The 16,244-nt window shown below is 44.8% G+C and overlaps 1 protein-coding gene across 4 annotated transcripts in view; it reads right to left on the minus strand.

Moving 5' to 3' along the window:
- The window catches only part of LOC126412177 (endophilin-A), a 761,714-nt gene that overhangs the window by 127,072 nt on the left and 618,398 nt on the right, over window positions 1–16,244 (minus strand). For all 4 annotated transcript variants that reach the window (XM_050081660.1, XM_050081659.1, XM_050081658.1 and 1 more), the window contains one exon: window positions 2,827–2,895. In XM_050081660.1, the coding sequence (XP_049937617.1) occupies window positions 2,827–2,895 (69 nt within the window). The remainder of the gene's footprint in view (window positions 1–2,826; window positions 2,896–16,244) is intronic.

Consider the following 16,244-nt stretch of genomic DNA (forward strand, 5'->3'; position numbering starts at 1 on the left):
AAAAAATGAGTGGATGCGGGGAGGGGGTGAGCACAGATTTGGTGGTTCTGCCAATGGCAGAGGATCACCTTGGCACAGTTCTGTTTTTGACCACCTATCAGTTATCTTTGAAAGAAACTTCACATTTTTCTTGGATACAATCCCACGTCTCGAAACTTCAAGAATTCCTAAAACAAACTATAGTCCCAAATAACAAGCAAAAATGGGCCAAAAATTTAAGACATTTAATCGGAAGTACGTACTGCCCCAGTGGTTAATTTCAGAACAACTGATAACAGCAGTAGTATAAACTCAAACTTACATTACAATAATTTCGATATACTTTCTTTTGTTATCTGCACAATATGATCATTATAAAATAATTACGTTACAATCTCTTACATCAATCATGTAGCACAATCTCTGCACCGACTGTGCTGGTACCCAACGGCTTAACTTTTGTTTACCACTGTGCTTTATGGAGTGAAGATTGATAAATAATTAATGATGTCGCTGAATTTTTGGAGGAGCCAATGAGCCGACCAGTGACGAGCACAGGAGCAAGTTTCACCTGTATGAGAAGAATACACAATTTACACGAAGGTAATGCTTAGGAATCCCCAGAAACTGGACTTATCATTAGGGACAGCTTGGCCCGAAATAAGAATAAGCAACAGCATTTCACGGTATTCGGGTCGGATCACGTGACACCCCTCGCCCGCTACTCTGGAAACTCCATATTGGATTTAATCGTAGGGAAGGGAGACTGGGTTTAACGTCCCGTCGACATTGAGGTCGTTAGAGACGGAGCACAACCTCGGATTGTGTCATGGAAGGGGAAGGAAATTGGCCGTGCCCTTTCAAAGGAACCATCCACGCATTTGCGTGGAGCGATTTAGAAAAATCACGGAGAACCTAAATCTGGATGGCAGACGTAGGTTTGAGTCGACATCCTTCCGATTTCATGACTTCAGTCTGATTAAAAACCGAAAGATGAAACTCCTGCAAGTGAAACGACCAGCAATGATGTTTGTATTCTAGCTTGTAAGGAATTCTTTGCTGTTTATTCCAAATGTGCTGTATTTTCCGAGGGTGTAGATAGGCAGGAATGCAAAAGGACAGCTTAAATTGCTGCAAGTGAAACGTATAGAATCATAATTAACTTCGTCCAAAACAGAATGGACACTGAGGTTACGATGTCCAACTGTGATTTGAACCACAATTACCATAGTTCATGTTTCACGTTTCGCTAAATAACCACTTTTGGGCAAAATATACATTTAACTGTAGCAAGCAGCACTATTCTTGAAGGCAACCATTCAATACACTAACTGCTACAAATTATTAAATAATAGTTTTCAGTGAATCTTCGCATTATATGAATGTTCCAGAAGCAGAAACCGGACCAAGCCTTTCTCCCCTCCCCTTTTTCAAATGTAAGCAATCTGCTTTCGTAATGTCTGTCACAGCGTATGCAGAAAAAATGGCTCTGAGCACTATGGGACTTAACTTCTGAGGTCATCAGTCCCCTAGAAATTGGAACTACTTAAACCTAACTAACCTAAGGACATCACACACATCCATGCCCGAGGCAGGATTCGAACCTGCGAACTTAGTGGTCGCGCGGTTCCAGACTGTAGCGCCTAGAACCACTCGGCCACCTCGGCCGGCGTATGCAGACAACCAAAAATAAAAAAGGTCTATGCCCGACAGCATACAAGCTCGTCTGAAACAAATCAAGCCCATTGGCTCTCGCTATCCTGAAATGCTATTGTTATTCTTGTTTTGGGCCGAGCTGTCCCACACTCACCACTCGACAATCTAAGTGCTATAAGAATCGGTGGCCGGAACGAAAAGACAATATATGTGTTAAATGAATTTAAATCCGGTGGCACTGCTCAACCAATGTGCAAACTGCAAACAGATATATACAGAGTGACGTCTCAATTTGCTGAGGTTTCATCAGTCAGCCAAAAAGAGAGCAGTTGGAAACACAATGGTTTACATATCACCAACTGTTTCCTTACTGTCTGGATTCTAAGAATAAACATCCAAAGCACATTTTCTAAAAGACTGCCTGCGTACATTGAACAAAGCAGACACTTTAGGAAATGAACGCGCAACCATGTTGAACATTACAATACTCCGTTTTATGTGAGGCTCCATTCAGCAAAATTGTCAGGATTCTGGACACACTAAATATTAGGTCAATTCTTTTGACCACCCTAAAGATGATAGAAACCCTACCCTTGGAATTTACAACATTTCTTGTGGGTGTAGCAAGTCATATTGGTCAGTTCTATCTGATTATTTTATAATTTTCTCTAGTTAATTAATTAAAAAAGAGTGATTATTTAGAGATATTTTATTTCCCAAGCAACTTGCATTCTTCCAATGGGCAACCTGAACCTTCCCTTTCAAGGTAAAAGGTTGTTTTTTTTAGCGCTCACTGAAGTTTTATTTGCTTTTGTTTAAACAGTTATAATTATAGGGAAAGGCAAAGACGTACCCAGCGATGGACAAGGGAAAGTAGTGCCGAACCCTCCCCACCCTCCTCCGATCCCATAGAAAAAAAAACTTCGACATCTGAACTTCCTCGCATAATGTCCCCCCATACAAATAAACACCAAGTCAGTTTGAGTTTGAAGAAAGCCTAAAAATTTCCTCATTCTACGCGAAATTAATACGAGTTGCCGCCCTTCCCATTTTTAGATCCTGCGCACGCTCTTGGGCGAAAGGGATACTTACTGAAATTGTAGCGTAAAGGATTATAAATATTCAACAATTATCACTGCTTTTAATTAACTTAATCTAATGACAGAAAAGCAATGTTGCTGAAAATAATACCTTTTCCATATCTGTGAAGTCTTCATCCATCTGGGTGCCCTCGGCACCTCCCATTTTTTCCGTGACATACTGAAAGAAAGAAAAAATATTGTTATTACCAGCAAAAGTGAAACAACAGATCAAATTTCATGTATCGAAAACGAAGTATTAACAAATATTAACTTTTTTACTAGAGGTCATTCAAAATCATTTCCAACTACTGTGGCTGACGGGATTGATAATAATAATAATAATAATAATAATAATAATCATCGCAGTATCATATCTGCTCCCTTCGATAGAACGGGCTGTTTCCTCAAGAATCTCACAACAGGATCTTGTAGTCCCATACCAACAAATATCTTAAGCTCTGGAAGCTCAAAATGCCGAAAATCTGCATAGAAGGATAGAAAGTAAATGCACACCTAAGAGGGAGGAGGGAAGTGTGAGAGGGCACCCCCTCTCCACCAACTCCCCCCCCCCCCCCCTCTCACCAATTGCAGATCTGGAGTAAAGACTTTTTATTTATTATAGGATTCTCCTACACTTATACACACCGCTGGTTCAGGCATTCTAGCATAACGTGGACGACCATAATGAACGCCATCATGGTTTTAGCAATCGCTGCATAAAATATGTTTGTTTGACGGCTGGGTCGCTCGTTGAAATATTGTGCTGAAAATTGAAACAATAACCCGGCTGGACACCCGGAAATTCGCTATATTTGTTCGGTTGTGACACTGTTCACAGAAAATTACGCCATTTTTGCGCAACACAGATGCGAACGTTTCCTGAACAGTGCTGAAGACGAGCCACCAATCTTTTTTTCTGTCAATTCCGCATACCCGATATTGTTCAATACAGACCCGACGGATGGAGACTTATCAATCTTACACGGCAGATCATTGGACTGATCCACGAAGTACACGGTTGTGTTATACACAAGGTTTGCTTGTTTCCGCCATAGCAAGGCCCCTCTGTGACAAAACGTCTGTCATCTTAAAGGTAAGGCTTTTAACATTAATACGTGTTTTTATCCAGCTCATAGTCTACAGAGGTGATGATAGAATGGCTCATAAACCGGAGGAAGTGTTGGGAAGGTGTCAAGAACGTCTAGAGCGCCTGTAAGAGGCTGATCAAAACGAAATAATATTGGAATAGAAGAGGGAACGAGAATTTTAGAAGAGTGCAAAGGATGCTGCATCTTGGCACCAGAAGGTGAAAAGGCTATAAGAAAGATAAAGAAAAAAAAGCAAGTGGAAGTGATGTATTACTAGCAGAGTTGTTTAAGAGCCTTGAAAGTATTGGCGCGAAGGAGTGAACTGATCTGTGTAATAAGCTACACGAAAAATGTGAATGGCCGGATGACAATCTCTCGGCAGTAATGATACCCATTGAGAAGAAAAGCAATTCCAGGAAATGTGAGAATCTTAGAACCATAAGTTTGATTTCTCATCAGCGAATGTCCTACTAATGGTGATAAAAGGAAGACTTCGTGGAAGACTGGAAAACTGCAAAGGAATAGTGTGGATTTAGAAGAAATGCAACTAGATTGTTGAGAATTATAGATGAGAGATACATTGAAGGGGGAAGAGAAGTTTACACTGTTTTAATTGACTTGGAGAAAGCCTTTGAGAGAGTACAGTGGAATAAATTAATGGGCATTCTAAGGAAGGATGGAGTCGACTAGAGGGATAGAAGACTCATTAAGAACAGAAAATACGACTACAAATTGAGGATGAGGTGACAAAAATCACAAATGCAAGGGGAGCGAGGCAAGGCTGCTATCTCTCCCCAATACTGTTTAAGTTATATTTAGAGCACATTAATTATCCGGATATGTTTGAAATAGAAAAAATGGGCGCGAGTTGGCGGTAGGGGACAGAATGCATTCGAGCTACAGATGATCTGGTTGGCTGTTTTGGGGGAGGGAGCCAAACAGCGAGGTCATCTGTCCCATCGTATTAGGAAAGGAAGTCGGCCATGCCCTTTCAAAGGAACCATCCCTGCATTTGCCCAAGGCGATCTAGGGAAATCACGGAAAATGTAAGAAGAGGAAGCTTCTTTGTGAGTGCATGGATAGGGTATCCGAGGAAGAGACTGGCGAAGTGCTTTATATGGAGCGTGGCATTATACGGAACTGAGACATGGGCACTGAGGAAAGAGGAAAAAAGAAGAACAGAAGCATTCGAGAGGTGGATTAGGAAGAGAATGGAAGGGATACAAAAATGGTTCAAATGGCTCTGAGCACTATGGGAGTTAACTTCTTAGGTCATCAGTCCCCTAGAACTTAGAACTACCTAAACCTAACTAAGCTAAGGACATCACATACATCCATGTCCGAGGCAGGATTCGAACCTGCGACCGTAGCGGTCGCGCGATTCCAGACTGTAGCGCCTAGAACCGCTCGGCCACTTCGGCCGGCCGGAAGGGATACAATGGGTACACAAAGTGAGAAACTGTTGAGAAGAATGAGGGAAGAGTGAAAAATTTTAAAGGTAATCTGGAAGAGAAAACACAAATAGGTTGGACATTAGATGAGAAGTGACTGTTCACTGACGGAGGTTATGGAAGGAACGGTGAATGGAAGAAGAACAAGGAGAAGAAGAAGTAGAAGATTCCAGATCGTGGACACCACAAGGAGAGAAAACAATTATGAGAAAATGAAGAACGTATCAGATGACAGAGCTGAATGGAGAGCTACACGTGAGGACGTGAGGAACTACCCCAGGGTTTACTGATGCTGCTGCTGCTGCTACTGACGATGATTATGATAGTCTGTAGCTGGTTCAAATGGCTCTGAGCACTATGTGACTCAACTTCTGAGGTCATCAGTCGCCTAGAACTTAGAACTACTTAAACCTAACAAACCTAAGGACATCACACACATCCATGCCCGAGGCAGGATTCGAACCTGCGACCGTAGCGGTCGCTCGGCTCCAGACTGTAGCGCCTAGAACCGCACGGCCACGCCGGCCGGCTCGTCTGTAGCAAGCACGGTTTTATACGAAAGCTTTAATTTATTTAGATATTCACAAAAATCCGTCTTTAAAAAGGTGAATTAATTGTTTATTGTAATTAGATATTTTTTCGCTTTTCTGAAGAGCATAATCAGTGGTTTTTATGCTTTATGGAATCAATTATACAGGTTTGTGAGAGTACGGACAGATCCAATAATATGTACGCACTCTAAGAAGATTCTCGGCGAGGTCACGGATGTGATTCGCTGACTGTCAAAATCGACTGCCGATAATTGATAGTGACACATTTCCTATCGCTACCAACTTTAGACTGAGAGCCACACTGTTTTTAATGTGGCTAACTTGTCAATTAAATAACATGCTTCTAACGTTAATTACATATATAACGTCAGTGATCGTTAACTCACTGTATAACTTCTGCCCCCGTAGATGCAGAAGCACAGAACAGTGTTGTCTGCTAGATCATCTAAGAACCGGACAGAAATCAAACTGTTGTCATTCTAGGTCCTGTCCCACACCATTCAACATCATCATCTCTAGCGAATTCTCGAGCACGTTCCTTTCTACTTGAACTTGCTGGACCTCCAAATACGTTCCACCTACAGATCTAATCCGGGAAGCAGCCCCGGCAGCTTACGTTAACGGCACGTTTAATGCAGGTGCGACGAAACGGACCGCTTCGACCCCAGGCGACAGCTGCACAATGCGGCGGCGAATGCAGTACAGCGCGAATTCGACTGTGCCCACAGTTTTTTGTCGAGAACCTTGCCCACCCCTGCCAACGGCCTTGCTGCTGTGGTAATCGCTGTCGGGCTTGGTTAGCATTTGGATGGGTGACCGCCTGGGTCTGCCCAGGGCTTCTGGCAAGCGCGGTGCACTCAGCCCTAGCGAGGCCAATTGAGAAGCTATTTGACTGAGAAGTAGCGGCTCCCGCCATGAAGACTGGAAATGGCCGGGAGAGCGGTGTGCTGGCCACATGCGCCTCCACATTTGCATCCAGTGACGCCTATCGGCCGAGGATGACACGGGGGTAGGTCTGTACCGCTGGGTCTTTCGAGGTATGTTCGGAAGGAGAGGAGTTTGCCCACATTTCTGTGGCTCGAACGACCAAGCTTTTTGTAAATTGCTATCCTCCGCGATAACTTTCATTCAGCTAGTACGACGCCTAATGCGAAGCTTATCTTAGCATATTCGTTGTATTTTCCGAGCGATGCACTCTATTGTACGTTACATTAAGTTCAAGTCCCTTAAGGAGTAAGGCCCCATCCTCGTTAACCAGTCATGAGCTGTAAACAGTGGTAAACTCTACTGAGGACACATCACATGCCATTATGCACTGTTCTCCAAGGTAGGGCGATCTACGTCGATACGACACAGAGTTGATTTGTAAACTACTTTCATTTAACAACAAGCACGTACCAAACTTGTACTGGTCACTCAAGTCATAGGTACAAACTGAAAAACTCATTTCCGAGGATCGGATCGTGATCTCAACCTACTCAGATTACAACCATCGATATGGTTCCCATATGAAAGCTCCCTGATATCCGAACGCAATTAAAAAAACAACTACGAGACATAAAATACTTGCACTTTGCGACAAAATGTACTGCAATCCAATAAATTTTGTGTACTATTTTTGCTAAATGATTCCTTTTTTTCCGTCCCAGGTGGCAAATAATCACCACAAATGACTATACCTTAAGAGTGAGCCCAATCTGTGGAGTTGTTTGCGCAAACGCAATCACTCATTGCAGTCCAAAGCAATTTCCAACGTGAATTTCAAAGGCACCCACCAGACGTTAAGGCGAATACGGCTTGGGATGACAAGTTCTTAGCCACTAGGAGTGTGAACAGTCAGTCGGAGAGGGGAAGGTTCAAATGGCTCTGAGCACTATCGGACTCAACTTCTGAGGTTATCAGTCCCCTAGAGCTTAGAACTACCTAAACCTAACTAACCTAAGGACATCACACACATCCATGCCCAAGACAGGATTCGAACCTGCGACCGTAGCGGTTGCGCGGTTCCAGACTGTAGCGCCTAGAACCGATCGGCCACTCTGGCCGGCAGACGGGAAGGAAACAAACAACTGGTGATATGATGGCTGAGGTCAGAGAAACCTTCCAAGGAGCCCATCAAAGTCAGTTCGCCGAGGATGACGAGAACTAAAAATCCCTCGCTCAACAGTTCACGAGGTGCCGCATAAATAACTTTGCTTGCACGCTTTTCAAGTTCAGAATGTGCACGTATTGAATCTAAACGACTTTCAGCTTCGCCACGAATTTGCTATTGAGATGTTGAACCAGACTGGGTTTAACTGCAGCTATCTAGACAATGCCGTTCTCTCTGACAAGGCAACCTTCCATACACGTGGAAAATAAATCGGCACAAACCCTCACAATTTTTGGGGACATGCCCGAAACAGCGAAAAGGTGAATGAATGGTAGGCACTGATGAAAGACAGCACAACTGGACCTTTTTTCTTCATGGAATATACAGTGTCAGGAACCGTTTATCTGGACATAGTTGAGCAATTTACTGTCGCCTTCAGTCAAATTTTATCTTCCATCCGGATGGTGAAACATCATACTGCACTTCACATACTCGTGAATTCCTGAACCAAACGTTCTCACAGCGATGGATGGGACGTGATGTGTAACGAAGTGACGACTGCGATCTCTGGACGTAAGCCCTCTGGATTTCTTCCCGTGTGGTTACGTGAAAGATATTGCTTATGCCTCTCCTGTACCTTACTTTGGCGACTTCCGCGAGACCTGTGAATGCAACAACCTCCATCACACCAGATATGCCTGTGCGCACATGGTTTGAGACAGACTACCGTCTAGACAGTCTACTGATTGAGAAACTGTAGAAGTGTTGTTAATTTGCTGCACAAAACTTTTTGCTTTATTTTAGACGATGCTGCAAACCGCATGTATCTATGTCTCTTTCTCTTACTGTGTTAGTAAGTCAGCGATGTTTCATGAGGGCACTCCGTAATTTGGACACTGAAGGTTCGGGATATCTCGCGTAGGAGAGTACTAATTCTGGAGACACTTATAAAACGTACATCTATTCTTGGAACCAGCTAACCCACTGACTTACTAATATTTTTCGCCAAGGTCGAGATGCAATACTTATTATTTAAATTTGCGAAAATCAGCATATTTTGTCTTGCACACTTTGTCAAAATTACATACTTTTTTTGGCAGGAATTTTTTATAAATGTATCCTTACTATTTTTTGAAGAGTGAAGTGAAAACTGTTTTAGAAGGTTTTGTTGGCGTGGTATAGCCGAAAAAATACAGACCTGTGCAACGTCACCAGACATTTCTCACACTCATACCGTGCATCACTTGTCTTCTTCCATGCTTTGCACATTACACAATTTCTGGAGAGTGTTTTCTTGATGCTCGTTGTGTTGAATAGCCTCGTCAAGCGTGGCTCGCAGCAAGCCTGTAGTGTAACATGTAACAACCCCCCCCCCCCCCCCAACCCCCGCCACTTCAGTCGATCGATCACAACAAATTTGTTTTAGTCGAGCTATAGTAAGTCAATCGTCAAAATATTCCCTTCCTTCCAACGGTGTCGTCAACTCGACTGGGAATATGGAAATACGAGGGTGTGCTGAAAAGTAACGGCTCCAAATTTTTTATGTGAAAACTCTTAAAACTTTTTAAATAAAACAAACTTTATTAATATTCTGCACCCTTATTCTTCATGTCTACATATTTTCTCTCCAACAGAGTCACTCTGGCGACAAATACGTATCTCCCAGTGAGATACCAGAGCCTCACCTCTGCTTGCATCGCTTCATCACTATCAAAGAGAAGTCCTCGAAGGAGTTCTTTAAGTTCTGGGAACGAATGAAAATCGAATGTGACCCAGTTGGGACACTATGGAGGATGAGCGACGGCAGTGAACCCAAGTCGACGGATCGCTGAAAACGTCGCAGCGCTCGTGTGTGGTATGGCATAGTCATGCTGAACTAGCAATGGTGGTTATTGCTGAAACAACCGGTTTTCGCTTACACCGGCTATTTTTGTCTTCAGTTTAACCTGAGTGTTGAAAATCCCTCAAAATAACCGGTTTCTGAAATAACTGAATTTCGGTTTTTTTATTGCTATTATTTCGAACAAACATTCAAAAATTCTAATGAATGTGAAGGAGTATGGCACCACGGGGTTGAGGCTGTAGCAGAAATTGGTCTCATTGACTCCAGCAAAGTTTGCGACGGTGGACGAGACGGTCCCAGTGACAGCGAGAGCAAAATGTCACAAGTCGTTGACTCCCCTCTATCGTCAAAATGGCTCTGAGCACTATGCGACTTAACTTCTGAGGTCATCAGTCGCCTAGAAATTAGAACTACTTAAACATAACTAACCTAAGGACATCACACACATCCATGCCCGAGGCAGGATTCGAACCTGCGACTGTAGCGGTCGCTCGGCTCCAGACTGTAGCGCCTAGAACCGCACGGCCCTCTATTGTCACTTTTGTATGGTATCAGTTTTTCACTCTGAATAACCACAAAATTAAGGGTTCATTTATTATCCGAAGTTTATAGCACGTCACTAAAATTATAGCTATATCACTAAAATTTACTTTCTTTTCCAAAGAAGAGTGTGGATTTTTTCTCATTATATGATGTTGCAAGATTATTGTGCGTCCTCCCGTTTTTAATCGTATAAAGCAAATGGAGCACTGTACTTTACTGGCACTACACTTTGCGAAATTCTTCCGGATTAGGGATGATACCATTCTACAATAAACTGATGTCCGAGGACAACAGCGAGACACTACGGCACAGACCTTGTGGGAGTAAATCTTGCAAAATGGCTCTGAGCACTATGGGACTTAACATCTGAGGTCATGAGTCCCCTAGAACTTAGAACTACTTAAACCTAATTAACCTAAGGACATCACAAATATCCATGCCCGAGGCAGGATTCGAACCTGCGACCGTAGTGGTCACGCGGTTCCAGACTGAAGCGCCTAGAACCGCTCGGCCACACCGACCGGCGTAAATCTTGCACACTGGACGTAGATGCGTACCGTCTAACATGCCACGCCACATGGTACAGGTGCATTATTGTCTCTGCAGTGCTGTACCGATTCTTATGTCATTGTTGACAGTTCCTAACTGTAGGAGGTGTTATCAAAATAATGCTGATCGCTTTTCCCAGTTTCTATACTAATGCAGCATTTCAAAGCAATGGAAAAGTTTACGAATAAACATTACTCGTGTTTAAAAAGTTCTACTTAAAAATAAAAAATTTTAGCACTGTTACCCGGTTATAAGTAAAAAATGAAAAAAAATCTATTATAACGGATGTCAAACCAATAGCGAAAAATACTGGTTATTCAGAAATAAAAAATACAGATATCGGTCTTAACGGCTCGGTTTTTCCCATTCGTACGTTGAAGGAGAGAGTGCTCCTCTTCCAATTAGAAACTCGATTATAGCACACGCATCGACATAATAACGTTACACACCGTCATGTTACAAACTAGAATTCGGATCCCCCTAGCGGCAGTGGGTCACAATTGGCGTCAGCGATCCGGAGAAGTCGACCGAGTAATATGCATCACGTGTAATACATCAGCCGATATTGAGAACAGAATAAAAAAATTAGAGGCATTACTTTTCATCACCGGCTTCGTACATAATCAAGCAAGAAGTAGGTGGTCGCATCCCACTTGCGCTCTGATAAAACAGGATGACGAAATGCTGCAGGTGGGCATTATTTGCAACCAGCAGCTATAGAGAACTGTCGCTGGCGCCTGCGTGGGACGTGCAGAAGCGGATAGCTTCCGCTGCTCGTTTAAAAGTGAGGGAGCGACGAGATGCCCACTAATTGCCGCGCCGCGCAGAGCGGGCCCGAACCCGGTAGGGCGCATCCCACGCGTAGTGCGGGTGGCCGGCGCAGAGCAGCGTGGGCGCCAAATGTCAGACGGGTACGGCGGCGCGAGCAGTGGCCGGCGCAGGCAGAGACACAGACACAGACTCACACTCGGGTTCAGCTGCCGCTGCCGCCCGCGCTGTATCGACCGGTGGGCCCGCGGGCTGCGCCCGGAACACCGCGTAGCGTCGCGCCGCGCCGGAGCAACTCTCTTCGCTGCCTGCCGAACCCGCGGCCCTTGCTCCCTGATGCCCTTACTGTTAGGACACCAATAGTAGCGAACTGCAACATCTCGCTTCCGCTTCTGTCTACCACCTGACATGCAACTACGGACCTGATCTCTCACGCGAAGAGAGCAGTGGGAAAACGTATTCGGTTGTTATAATCAAGTGCAGCTGCTCCTGAACGTCTATTGTGGGCCTGTAATTACCGTGCGGCAGTGAAACTTGGTAGATATGCTGATGCGTTAATGCGGAACCGATTTATGCTGGAAAAAACTAGTTCCAATTGTGGCCACCAGGTGCAAATCTGGCGCTGTACAGCATCTCGTCGACGTCCAAGGTGCACATGTTGAACAAACTGTGTAAGCGGCGGTTAATACACTACTGGCCATTAAAATTGCTACACCAAGAAGAAATGCAGATGATGACGGGTATTCATTGGACAAATATATTATACTAGAACTGACATGTGATTACATTTTCACGCCATTTGGGTGGGTAGATCCTGAGAAATAAGTACCCAGAACAACCACCTCTGGCCGTAATAACGACCTTGATACGCCTGGGCATTGAGTCAAACACAGCTTGGATGGCGTGTACAGGTACAGCTGCCCATGCAGCTTCAACACAATACAACAGTTCATCAAGAGTAGTGACTGGTGTATTGTGACGAGCCAGCTGCTCGGCCACCATTGACCAGACGTTTTCAATTGGTGAGAGATCTGGAGAATGTGCTGGCCAGGGCAGCAGTCGAACATTTTCTGTAACCAGAAAGACCCGTACAGGACCTGCAACGTGCGGTCGTGCATAATCCTGCTAAAATGTAGGGTTTCGCAGGGATCGAATGAAGGGTAGAGCCACGGGTCGTAACACATCTGAAATGTAACGTCCACTATTCAAAGTGCCGTCAATGCGAACAAGAGGTGGTTCAAATGGCTCTGAGCACTATGGGACTTACCATCTGTGGTCATCAGTCCCCTACAACTTAGAATGACTTAAACCTAACTAACCTAAGGACATCACACACATCCATGCCCGAGTCAGGATTCGAACCTGCGACCGTAGAACAAGAGGTGACCGAGACGTGTAACCAATGGCACCACATACCATCACGCCGGGTGATACGCCAGTATGGCGATGACGAATACACGCTTCCAATGTCCGTTCACCGCGATGTCGCGAAACACGGGTGCAACCATCATGATGCTGTAAACAGAACCTGGATTCGTCCGAAAAAATGACATTTTGCCATTCGTGCACCCAGGTTCGTCGTTGAGTATACCATCGCAGGCGCTCCTGTCTGTGATGCAGCGTCAAGAGTAACCGCAGCCATGGTCTCCGAGCTGATACAGTAGTCCATGCAGCTGCAAACGTTGTCGAACTGTTCGTGCAGATGGTTGCTGTCTTGCAAACGTCCTCATCTGTTGACTCAGGGATCGAGACATGGCTGCACGATCCGTTACAGCCATGTGGATAAGATGCCTGTCATCTCGACTGCTAGTGATAGCCGTTGGGATCCAGCACGGCGTTCCGTATTACCCTCCTCAACCCAGCGGTTCCATATTCTGCTAACAGTCATTGGATCTCGACCAATGCGAGCAGCAATGTCGCGATACGATAAACCGCAATCGCGATAGGCGACCGAGACGGAAACGTGATGGTACGCATTTCTCCTCTTTACACGAGGCACCACAACAATGTTTCACCAGGCAACGCCGGTCAACTGCTGTTTGTGTATGAGAAATCGGTTGGAAACTTTCCTCATGTCAGCACGTTGTAGGTGTCGCCACCGGCGCCAACCTTGTGTGAATGCTCTGAAAAGCTAATCATTTGCATATCACAGCATCGTCTGTAGCACGTCATCTTCGTGGTGTAGCATTTTTAATGGCCAGTAGTGTATTAATCTAAGTTGTAACCAGTGCTTTCGAGAGATTAACTTATATAACACAAAATCATTGTTACGACTGTTATATCATTACAGTGTAATAAGAAATGGTATATCCACAGAAACGTGGAAAAGATGTGTGCCTTCATCCTGGATGGGAGGATAGGGGCGGGGGGGGGGGGGGGGGTTAATTTTCTCATGTCAGAAACTTCATATGTTGTTAGAAGGCATCGCTGATGTTTATGTTCCCTGTTTCAGTGAATGGTAATAACTTATCTTACTCTGTTTTAGCGCTAGGCAAGGGGGGCTAATATTTGTTGACAAATATATCGCGCCACCGTCGAGGGAGCGGTTACTGTAGATGCACTCCGTTACCGAACATTGCAGGGACTGGGCTAATATTAGCGTAATATCGCATGCTTTTAAGTCGTAACAACAAACGTATTACTCACAAGTAATGTCTCTGCTTTTAGTGGCAATTTATTAAACTAATCCTCGTTTCGAATGCCGGCCTATGCAATAATTTTCATTCGTCGCTAGAACTTTTTTTTTTCTTTTCATCGTAAACCAGTTCCGATTTACGCAATAGAATATCTACCACGTTTCGCTGCCTTTCGGTAATTATAGCCCACAGTGGTTCTTTGTGAGTAGCTGCTCTTTAAATTACGAGCACCTGCTACGTTGTTCTGTTGCTTGACGTCAGATTTTTACAGTGAGGAAAAAGCTCTGATTACAAAGAAAAATTAAGAAAAAATACATTTCATGCGCATCCAGAAAACTCAAGTGTATCGTTCCACAATACGGGGTAAAAATATTTAACAAATATTTGTATAGTTAATGTGGCAAACAGTTTAAACAGGTTCGTAATTTAATGTGTGAAAGAAACTTACGTGCATCAGATAATCGTACTGGTATGAAAATAAAATGTCCACTGACATTTCAGTCGTTACTAAGAAATGCTGCGTTGATCACTTGGCACTGAATCACGACGTGTCGATCGCGTCAAAAGTCTCTGCATTTGAATTTCTCTAGAAGTTCAGTCACTGGATTGAGCAGAAAAAATGATATACGTTGTCATTTTACGTTAAAAAGGTATCCGTAGTTCCCGAACAGTTGTGGGCGTTTTTGGCTACAGTCAACCGTACTCCTGCGCTAGGCGTAGCGCAGGCGGAGAATCTGACGCGTCGCATGGGGCATTTCACGTGTCGCTCGTTTCGCCCACGTGCTCCGCTGCCATGGCACTTTCCGCAGGGTAGAGTGGCGGGTGGTTCGCGTCGCAGGTCAATGGCTATCTAGCCTCGATCATTCATCCTGTGAGTGGTCGATCTGAGCAGGCATACAGGGGGAGGGGGGGGGGGGAGCGTTACTAGTTATCGTGAGAGGGGGGGTTTGGTTGGTTGGGGAAGAGACCAAACTGCTAGGTCAAAGGTCTCATCGGATTAGGGAAGGACGGGGAAGAAAGTCGGCCGCGCCCTTTCAAAGGAACCATCCCGGCATTTGCCTGGAGCGATTTAGGGAAATCACGGAAAACCTAAATCAGGATGGCCACACGCAGGATTGAACCGTCGTCCTCCCGATTGCGAGTCCAGTGTGCCAACCACTGCGCTACCCCGCTCGGTCAGTTATCGGGAGATCGGGAGCTCCAATGCCAGAGGCATTATGGAGCGCCTTCTAGAAATAGCAAAGAAATCCAGAGTGCACTAGGTATGACTGCCGGGAGGTCTCATCCAATATGTAGAGAAGGCCCTGCCTGCTGCTATCGAGCTTGCAGGGTGCAGACGTTTTCAAGTTGTGGCTCACGTCGGAAAGGTCGACGCCCCTCTCGTGGTTTCTGAGGGCATCTTCAGTTCATACCGGCGACTGGCGGAAGTTGCGAAGATTGCTGGCCTCGAGCGCTGGTCGCAACCTGAGCTCGCAATCTGCAGCATTGTTGCCAGGGTTGATCGGGGTCCTTTCGTTTGGAACCGAGTGGAAGGTCTGTGATGGTCTTGCCTGCAATTTTTCTGGACATGTATTATGAGGTGCAGAATTATAGGACTCCCGAACAAGTAAGGGTGCATTGCAAAAAGGAAGCAGAAGTATTTGTGGAGTATAAATGGCTTTTTTAGGCTAAGAGGTATTCTGAATTACTCTGATGAACACGTCGACACGCAGATAGCGAAATCAGATCTCATTCAGGGTACGGACACTTCGACTGTCAAAACTATATCAGTAAATTATCAATGCATTAATAACAAAGTTCGCCGGCCAGAGTGGCCGAGCAGTTCTAGGCGCTACAGTCTGGAACCGCGCGACCGTTATGGTCGCAGGTTCGAATCCTGCCTCGGGTATGGATGTGTGTGATGTCCTTAGGTTAGTTAGGTTTAAGTAGTTCTAAGTTCTAGGGGACTGATGACCTCAGAAGTTAAGTCCCATAGTGCTCAGAGCCATTTGAGCCAATAACAAAGT

The sequence above is a fragment of the Schistocerca serialis genome, chromosome 7, assembly GCF_023864345.2.
Source record: "Schistocerca serialis cubense isolate TAMUIC-IGC-003099 chromosome 7, iqSchSeri2.2, whole genome shotgun sequence".
Taxonomy (NCBI): domain Eukaryota; kingdom Metazoa; phylum Arthropoda; class Insecta; order Orthoptera; family Acrididae; genus Schistocerca; species Schistocerca serialis.